The 10,424-nt window shown below is 35.3% G+C and overlaps 1 protein-coding gene across 3 annotated transcripts in view; it reads left to right on the top strand.

The window, feature by feature from the left end:
* The first annotated feature begins 401 nt into the window (after positions 1-401).
* Positions 402-10,424, top strand: part of LOC125843355 (probable phosphoinositide phosphatase SAC9) — a 29,972-nt gene continuing 19,949 nt past the window's right edge. Inside the window, exons 1-4 of one of the 3 annotated variants that reach the window (XM_049522595.1) lie at positions 402-563; positions 1,121-1,192; positions 5,092-5,690; positions 8,639-8,771. In XM_049522595.1, the coding sequence (XP_049378552.1) occupies positions 1,180-1,192; positions 5,092-5,690; positions 8,639-8,771 (745 nt within the window). In that variant the 5' untranslated portion in view covers positions 402-563; positions 1,121-1,179. Of the gene's footprint in view, positions 564-921; positions 992-1,120; positions 1,193-5,091; positions 5,691-8,638; positions 8,772-10,424 lie in introns of those variants that run through there. The other 2 variants (XM_049522596.1, XM_049522597.1) reach the window with 2 other exon arrangements.

Genomic DNA, 10,424 nt, shown 5'->3' with positions numbered 1-10,424 from the left:
TCAAAGTTGAAATTTTTTTTAAAAATCACTTGTAAATAATTTGCTTTTTTGGGTACAAATGTTCTTTTTCCTATTAAAATATACTAGTTGATTCAAACTGAAGTAAATTAGACAAATTAAGAAATAGAAAGTAACTGTAAATTTAATTATGTATGATTTTAAATTAATAGTAAAATTTCAAAAATATGTGCATAATAATTAGTAAGAGATTAGTAACAAACTATTAAGAAAATTTTAATTAATCGAACGAATAAATACATAATACTTTTTATATTCTGCTTAGAGGTATTTTGGTCATTCCAAATGTGCTATTGTTTGCTTAATACATGCTTCTCACATTTAACATTTTACATCGCCCTGATCAGATCTGGTCGTCTCTTTCTAGTATGTATCTCCTTCATCTTTTATCTGCGTCTTTTGATTCTTCGTTTAATCTTGCCTCTTGGTCGAATTTATTTCTTTTTTGTGCATCTATATGTATTTGAGCTTCCTTTTCCGAACGAATTTGGGGGAGGTTTTGGTTCTTTGGAGGATTTGTAATTTTGAGCCGCCCTTGTGGTTAGGTGATGTATCCCACTTTAAATTTTAACTGCTATATTAAGTTCCTTTGCTATGTATAACAACCGATGTAGATTAAGTGCATTGATTGGGTTCTTGTTTTGGTTAGTGAAGCTTAATTTGGACTAAGTTCTTTGGTATATTTTCATGGTGTTGTAAAGGATCCATATACATATACTAGCTTTTTGAAGGTTTTATCAAAGATCTTTGATAAGATTAGGATTTCTGGTGGTATTATTTGTCAATAAGCCATGTTGTTCTGTAGATCAATTTCATTCAGGGATGAAATACTGCTTTTGGGAACATGTGGAATAGAACTTTCAGACTTGGGATGTTTATATTTGCAGATTTCAAAGCCTTATTCAGAATTTGTGCCTGTTTTTTTTTTTTTTTTGGGGAGGATGTTGATGAAGTGAAGTTATAGTAAATTCAAGTGAGTTAGGTGAACTCTGTCTTTTATATAGCAAGGAGAATTTTTTCCTATAGGAAAGAAATGAGGCAAACATTTCCTTATCCTCTTTGGTAATCTTCTGAAAGTTTTTCATTCCATGTGTCTTGTCAGATTTGAAATTATAATTCTCAAAGGTCTCATGAGTGCCTAAGCTGTTTAGTTATCACGACATGGATTCACCTGGTAAGATTTGAAAAGTCATAATTCTTAAAGAAGATTCTTGCTTTTGCTTATACTGTTTGTTTTCTCTCTACATGCACATATTTTAAGTTATAGTGATGGTTAGTTTTCTCCTGGATGCAAAATTTGGTTTTGGTTATTAAACTATTACGTGTTTTCTCAGTCAGTTGCTCAAGAATTCTTTGCTAAAAATGGTAAATCTATTAAGAATTTAGCTGCAGTGCGATTTTCTATTTGTTTGTTGCGGTAAATATTGGAAGTTGCGTTCTTATGTGCATTTTATGTGAGTCCTGAATGATTTAGGAAAAGGCTACATTACTTTTGTTCTCAACTTTTGGTATGATGAATGTCGTTGTCTACTAGGAGGATATTTTTCGATTACAACCCTTTTTTTTGCATAAGATAAACTTAGTGAGCTTCCACCTATCCTAAACAAGCTCTTTTTCTCTTGGGAACTCACTTTTGGAAAATAAGCCAATTTTAAAAGAACATCTTTTCTGATTAGCCAGTGAGTTCCACTCCTCCACTATGGACGGAAGAGCCTATTTCTCAGATGGAGATAAGTCTTTCAAATTAATTAACATTAGCGAAGAAAGATTAAGATGGTTTTACTTACTTTACGAGGGCACTAGAAGGCTCATTAGCAAAATCAAAGCTTGCAAAAACATGTGATGGACATGAGTGCTATGAAGAGGCTTCACCGGAAGAGATGAATTTTTGTCGGAGATGCGGTAGGAAAATAGAGGCTACTTTTATAGAGTTCATTAGAATTTTAACAATTATAGGTATGTTCAAATTTGAGGCATGGGTAGGTGATATGAAATTATTGGTGATCATTCGAGAAGTTATTGATGATGGAGGATGGTATGAAAGTGTACACAATCCTGTGGAGACCACAACAACCAACGACAAGAACTCTAGAATTAGGCAAGAACATATTTTGAAGATGAATGGTGTTGTAGTAGTTCAAAACAAAATCAATATTTACCAGAGACCAAAGCAATAATGACCATTTTCTTGCCAAATGCCAAATTGGGAAATATAATGATCCTTTCAACATATCTCCCAATCAAGAACAACAACAACAACAACAATCCCTCAAGTAGAGTTTGGGGAGGGTGGAATGCACACATATCTTAGCACTACCTCGTGGAAGTAGAGTGGCTGTTTCCGAAAGACCTTCAGTTTAAGTGCAACTAATTCAGGTAGAAAGAAGGAGACAATAAAGAAAATATAGCAGAAGAGAGCAAAAACAAGAACTAAATAGTGCTCAAGAAGTTGCTCACATGTGGTTTCTTAATAGATGGAAGCTGATTGCGCATAATTTTCATCAAGAGGACGTTAGGGATCGTTTGGTATGCGGGATACGATCGAACATCTCAAGATTAAGTCTGGATAAAATTTATACTGTGTTCGGTTGATTGTATAAATTTATATCTGTCATCCAAATGCAATATAAATTTTATCCCAATCATGGGATATCTCACCTTATCCCATCCAACTTGGAATTCTTTTATCCCATTTCCTAGGAAGGATAATTGTGTCTTGTGCTTATAATCCCAAAACTATAATCCTAAGATAATTTAGTCTGTGCGTACCAAATGAGTAATTAGAGTTAAGGTGGGAGATTGGTATGGGAATGGTAGAAGAATATCTTTGGAACGGTGGTTGTCGGTTGCAGGGTTGACAATGACGGAATCATAATCTGCCAATAGATGGATAAACTCATTCAGAATCCCACTCCCTGCTTATGCTTGGTTGGGAAGCTCCTTGAGAGTTATTACTGAATTGTGTGGTGACCTTGTTGAAACAAATAACAACATACCTAGTGTAATCACCCAAGTTGAGTCTGGGGAGGGTTGGATATGATGTACGCAAACCTTACCCTAGGGAGACGGTATTCAATGGACCCTTGCTTAAAAGAAATGTTTCCGAAACAGGATTCTAAGAAAAATATGACATCAAAATAATAAGATACAAAGAAAATGAAGCGACAAGTAGTAATACTGATTGAATAATAAGAGACCGTGCAACTACTAAATAATACTACTAATAAGGAGAATAGAGGAGGATGCTAGTTCCCTAGTTCTCCCACATAAAGTGCGACAACACTCCGCTACTTACTAACCTTCTAGCCTAATCCTCGGCCTCCAAATCTTCCTCTCTAGGGTCATGTCTTTAGTAAACTAGGTTGTGCTATGTCACGTCTAATCACCTCCCTCAACTCTTTTTTTGGCTTAGCTGTACCTCTCCTAAATCCTACTGCAACCAACCTCTCCTACCTCCTTATCATCTTCACACCTCCTCTTCACATGCCCAAACCATCTTGGCCTCGCTTCGCTCATTTTATCCACTACATAGGTCACTCCCACCTTACCTCGTATAACTATGTTCCTAATCATATCTCTCCTAGTATGCCCACACATCCATCTGTGCATCCTCATCTCCACTACCTTCATCTTTTGAATGTGGGTGTTCTTGACCGACCATCACTCTGCCCATACTACAATGCTGATCTAACCACCACTTTGTAGAGTACCGTATGGCCTCGATGACTCATTCTTATTGCATAGTACCGTGGAGGCGAGCCTCCATTTCACCCTCTCTACTCCAATACGATGTGCAACATCATCTTCAATTTCCCTGTCACTCACCCTGCTCCCATACGATTATGGGAAGACATTGGTAAATTATGAAGTGCTTTTACTCTGAATATTTACTTTGAAGTTGGGAATGGTGCACACATCTAATTCTTGAAGAGTAGATGGCTAGGCAACTATACTCTTCAAGACGACTTTCCAAATCTGTTCAATATTGCCCAAAACCCCAACTCTGTCATTGCTACAAACAGGGAAGGGGTTACCGGGGACTTCAAATTTAGGAGAAACATTTGTGATTGGGAAATACATGAGTTGCTTGGCCTTTATGCTAGACTGCAACAAAGTAAGTAAATTCTTAGGCGGCGGAGACTTAAATGTGTGACTTATGGTGGAGGCAACTTTACAGTCAAGGATGGATACCAGCTAAGGTTTTCTAGCAATTCTTTGATAAATAACTGGCTATGGAAACTCATTTGGAGACCCAAATTTTCACCAAAGTTTATCTGTTTCACCTGGACAGCGATATTCGAGGCATGCTTCACACAAGATAATCTGATGAAAAGGAATTTCTAGCTACCAAACATACGTTACATGTGCCAAAAGGAAGCTGAAGGTACCTGCTATTTGCTTCTGCATTGTGAGGTGCCTTGCTCATATGGTATATTTTATTTTCCGCATTTTTGGTCTCAAATGGGTAACTCCTTACACAATGAAGGATGCTTATAAGAGTTGGAGTTTATGGAGAGTTGATAAAGCCATGAAGAAAAATAGGAAATGGTTCCTGCTTGTCTGTTTTTGTGCATTTTGACAGACAGAAACGAGAGATGTTTTGATGAAACTCCATTAGTGCTCTTTAAAGGTGTGGTGTATTGCTAATTTGTTTTGCTAGCCTTATTAACGACATTGACAAACTTTTGCCTTGCTGAAAGTATGGACAATGTTCGGATTTCATTAGCTCTGTAGATCTAGCTTAGACAGTTGTGTATAGGGCCCAGCTATATTTTTGGTAAGCTCAAATATCAAATCTTGTATCATGTACTTTTTGCATCTCCTTGATGCCTTTTACTGAAATCACTCCATTAAAAAAAAATACTTGCTTTTCTATTTGAGCATGCAAGGCTTCTTTGTTCACCAATCTATATGTTCATGTGAACTTTTGACTTGGATATTCATCTGTTTCAAAAAAAAAATACAAATTCTGTTTCAAAAAGAAAAAGATATTCAGTTCCATGTGGAATTGAATTTAGTGCATTATGCTACTTTTCTGGCGTGTTCACTCATTTTGTGTTTTACTTACTTCAGCTGGACGTCTGCGGGATACATCTGTTGTTGTTGTTACTCTGGAATCTAGTGAAGTGTACATTATTGTTAGTTTGTCTTCAAGGACGGATACACAGGTGATCTATGTTGATCCCACAACTGGGAGTCTTCGCTATAATGCAAAGACAGGATATGATATTTTCAATTCTCAAAATGAAGCCTTAGATTATGTGACAAATGGTTCAAAATGGCTGTGCAAGAGTATAATCTATGCCAGAGCTGTGCTAGGCTATGCTTCTCTTGGGAGCTATGGTTTACTTCTTGTTGCGACAAAGTTGTCGGTCAGCATTCCAAATTTGCCTGGGGGTGGATGTATATATACTGTAACAGAGACCCAATGGATCAAGATTTCACTTCAAAACCCTCAGCCACTGGGCAAAGGTGAAACTAAGAATGTTCAAGAAGTGATGGAGCTTGATATTGATGGCAAGCATTATTTTTGTGAATCACGGGATATTACTAGACCTTTTCCAAGTCGTATGCCCTTGCTGAATCCTGATGATGAATTTGTGTGGAATAAATGGTTTTCAATGCCCTTCAAAAAGATAGGACTTCTAGAGCATTGTGTTGTTCTTCTGCAGGTTTTACTTCATACTTGGTACCTTTAGATATTGTACTTTTTTTGTGTGACATTTGACACTTGCTATGAGTTCCACTTGTATGCATATGATACAATGAAAAAAAAGAAAGAAAAACAAAGCAAAGCCATATGATCTTTGAAACAATAAGAACCTCATGTATTCACTTTTTGTACAGTTGGTGTAAACCTTATGATGTAAAAAGTGTAGTTGACATTGTAGATTTTCTCATCTCCTTCTACCTATGAAGGAACTGTTTTTGTTATGCACACCTTTTTTTTCCTTCTTTTGAACTGGTTAGGTAGTAGTGGTATTGAAAACAGAAATTTGGCACTAGTTGGTGCCAAGGTTTTTTTTTCTGTTTTTTTTCAGGATTATTCCGTACAGAACAAGAAAGAGAAGATTTCACCTATACAAAAGCCTATTTCTGTAGTGAGTCTATAAAGTCAAGCATACTATTTTCTCATCTTTAACATTCTATAGGTTGCACCAAAAAGCCAAAAACCATAAGCAGGTGCACTTAGGGGTGGGCATAAATACCGAAAAACCGAACCGAACCGAAAAAATTCGGTTCTTCGGTGTTTCGGTTCGGTGTCGGTTTTTTTTTTCGGAACTTCGGTTCGGAGTTCGGTGTAAGGGTCCCGAAACTAGGTGCACCGAAGAACCGAAGTTTTATTAAATAAATTTAAAAGTATTTATTATATTACTTAATTTTTAACTTTACTTGGCCCATTTCAATTTTTATATTTAGATCCTAAACTTAAATAGCAAAAATCTTAATAACAAAATAGTAAACCCTAAAGACCTAAAGTCTAAACTAAACAAAACTCAATTTAATTCAAGTTTGAGCAGCAACTTGGTGTTTCTACTTTCTACTTTTTTTATCATTTTATGTTGTTACTTTGAAGTGAGAACAACAAATTGATGTTCTTACCTTTTATTGTTAGACGGTTAGTTGTTACTTTGAAGTTTGAAGTGTGAAGTGAATAACAATTGTTACTTTATCATATTCTCTCTTTATTTTTGTTGACACCGAAAAACCGATTTTAAAACACCAAACTAAACCGAACCGATCTAGTTTGGTTTGAAATATGGTGCACACTTTTCTAAAACCGAATACCGAAGAACCGAACCGAAATTTGATTAAACCGAACTGAAGAACCAAACGCCCACCCCTAGGTGCACTTAATCTTCTGTACACCTTCTATTTTCCCTACAAAACATCTGTACCTATTACCCCAACACATGCTAACACAGTATTCCAAATTTTCCTCGCTGATTTACTCATCCCCCTAGTTGCCCAGCTGGCTAGAAGATCCTTTACTGCATAAGGCATGACAAAAGAGACTAAAAAGATAAAAAAGTTGTGACCAGATCTGTTTTGTGACTGTGCAGTGCAAAAATAGATGGCTGCTACATACTTCTTTTCTTAAGGTTGCCTTGGGTAAGGTATGCATTGTGCAAAGCTGTCCACATAAAACAACTGACTTCGTAAGGAGTCTTCAACTTCCATAATCGCTAGAATTTTATAGCAAGAGTTCACTGAGAAAACTCCATCTACCTGCCTATTCCATATTGAAGTACCTGGTACCCGTTCTTCTAGGAACACCTTCTCAAGATCATCTAAAAGCAAGGCCATCCTAGGAATTTCCCAATCAAAACAGTTTCTATGAAAATCAAGATACAGTTGTTACTATTCCAGCAAGTTGAAACCAAAGCACCAGTCTTCAAAGTGAAATCATAATGTTTGCACTCCTTGCTATTATTAAGGAAAAAATATTTTTCTCCTCCAGATCTACCTGAGTCTCAAAAAATTGTGTAAGGTATGCATTGTGCAAAGCTGCCCACATAAAACAAGTGACTTCGTAATTGGCTTATCAGTAAGTTATATGCTCTGTACCAGCCTTTTGAGAAGTTGAAGACATAAAATTGTGAATTTATGTGTCAAACAGTGTTATCTAAAGCAAAAAGCAAAAAAAAAGTCTCAAGGTCTGTTGGGTTTTAAGCGCAAAGTCAGATAAAGCATGGGCTTTAATGAAAAACGGTGTAAAGGGAAAAAGATACAAATATATATGTTTAGTTCAAGGCTAATAATTATAAGCATATGATAAATATATGAACAAAGAAATTGATTTTTTTTTACGATAAAGCGAGATATCAATTGTTTAGTGTCGCCTCTTTAGAAGAGGCTCACTGGCAAGGAAAAGTATGCGTTAGAACCTTGATGACGATACTGAATCGCACATTAAGCTAGGTGAAATGCTCAACACATTTTGTGCCTCGCTTCAGGGCTTAAGCGCACCTTTGACAACACGACTGTCAAATTTATTCTTTTTTGCTTGAATAGAAATATCATCTGATCCGTTCATGGATAGACTCCTCATGGTGATGATGTTGGTCCTTTGCACAATGGTCTCTGTTACAACTTACAAATAGAATCTGATGACTTCTTGTTTTTTGATCTTTTATCCTGGTTGTTTTGAGTGTGTATTTGAGAAATCTTATCAACCGCCTCTTCTTATGCATTTTGACTTAAAATGCTAGTAAAATGGTGACATGATCATTCCACATAATATTTTAACATGTGGTCTTCTTTTAGGACTTTCAATTTTTTTGATAACTCTCGAAAGAATTAAGAAAGAACCATTAGATTGTTGGTTAAATTGGAGGTAGAACTTCATTACTTACCCTGGTTTGATGATTTGATTGGTTACTATCTGAGCTGTTTTCTTGCTCTAGTTTATTCCACGCTTTTGTTCTTCTATTCCTATCTATGCTGTCTGCATTTGAATCGAAAACTTAAGTTGTAACTATCTTTCATCTCCTGTATCTGTACCTCTAGGTGCAATATTCTTTGTTTTTTGATAAATAGGATCAGAACTCTTACTGTTATGAACCATTATGCTGAATGTGATAATATGAATTCTCATTGGGACGATGATAATCCATAGGGCTTTGCAGAATCCCGAAGTTTTGGAAGCTTAGGTCAGCAAGAAGGGGTTGTTGCCCTCACTGCTCGACGTAGTAGGCTCCATCCTGGGACTCGGTATCTAGCAAGAGGCTTGAATTCTTGCTATAGTACAGGTAGCATAAAATTACCCTGTACATCTTGAATTTGAATTTTTCTTTTTCCTTTTGTTGCCTTTGGGAACAGACCAGGATCATTTGTCGAGAACGGAGACCAGGTTATTATTTACTGTGGTTCTTTGTGGATTTTGTTCTTATGGATATGGTTAAGAATATTCCTTTATAATAGCTCTGCATTTGTTCATTTATTCTCCCATTACTGTTTGTTTGACATAATTCTGCATGACTCTGCATGCTTTGGTTAGCGATAGTACATTACGTTTCAAACCTTATCTCTGGTGCAAAGTAGTTGTCTCTTTTCTTTCTTGAGCATTTCTGTGCTCATTTTATTATTGATTGAATTGTCCAGGGATTCAGTGGTGTACGCAGAAATTTTTGTAAGTGGTGTCGTCACTTAAAGGGAAGAACAAATGATCAAATTAAAGAAAAGATTAACTAATTTTTGAACACTAGGATTTTAGGTTTAGCGTGATTAATAGTTCCGTTTGACCAAACTTCTAAAATCAAACTTATTTTAAGAAGTATTTTTTTTTTCAAAAATGCTTTTTCAAAAAAATTATTTTGTCGAGAAGTGGTTTATGCTTGACCAATAAATTTATAAAATATTTTTTAGAAGCAATTAGTGTGTGGCCAAGTAAATAATGTATTTTTCTCAAAAATATTTTTCAAAAACTTGCTTTTAGACAAAAGCTAATTTTTTTAGATATTGAAAAACAACATTTGCTACTCCTGAAACACACTTTTTTTTTCTTCAAAAGCTTGGTTAAATACCTTATTTTTTAAAAATAAACATTTTTGACATCCAAAAGCTTGGCCAAACAGGCTATAATACAGTTCAAGCTTGTGGTAAAGTAATTTAACATCTAAGACATGCAAAAATGAATCTTGATTGATTGGTTTGTTTAATTTGAAGAGCTCAAGGGGAGGCTTTTTGGGGTTCGAATGACACTTTAAAATGAAAATTATATTGTTTAGCAACTAATAGAGTAATAATAGCTTACAAAAGTTCTTAAAAAATATACAAATCGCTGCCATCAAGGTTCAAACTCGGGGTGACAGCCACATTAAGGAAGCACTTAACCAACAAGCCATCCGGGAGTTTGTGTTAGCTGTTGTCATTGTATGTTATATATACATGTGTTTTGTTTTTTCTGATATATATATTTATGTGTGTGTATTTTAACTAAACTTTCCGTCTAAGCATTGTTGGATGACACCCCTTGTTATAAGGTGGGTCCGGCCCTGCAGGGATTCTCTATACTTTATGTTCTCTGCATAGAATGGCGGTATCAGTTAGACCTAATTTAATTTCAATTTTCCAGCACAGTATGTTCTGGTATTTCCCCTGACATGTATATGTGTGTTTATATTATTAATAATAATAATAATAATAATAATAATAATAATAATTGATAATTTAAATAATTAATAAAACCTTACAATGTTTAGATAGTTTAATTTGTGAGATATGCTGGACATCTTTTGCAAGAAAAAGAATCTGTGGGATATGTTTATCTTCAGCATCTGTCAATTTGTAATCTATTCCTAGTCTATAAATGAGGCTCATAATTACAATTATAAGCCTCATTTTTTTTTTCAGCCTCAAAATAAATAAATGAGGCTTATAATTGTAATTATGATCCCTTTATA

The sequence above is a fragment of the Solanum stenotomum genome, chromosome 10 (assembly GCF_019186545.1).
Source record: "Solanum stenotomum isolate F172 chromosome 10, ASM1918654v1, whole genome shotgun sequence".
Taxonomy (NCBI): domain Eukaryota; kingdom Viridiplantae; phylum Streptophyta; class Magnoliopsida; order Solanales; family Solanaceae; genus Solanum; species Solanum stenotomum.
This window is presented reverse-complemented; position numbering and strand designations above follow the sequence as displayed.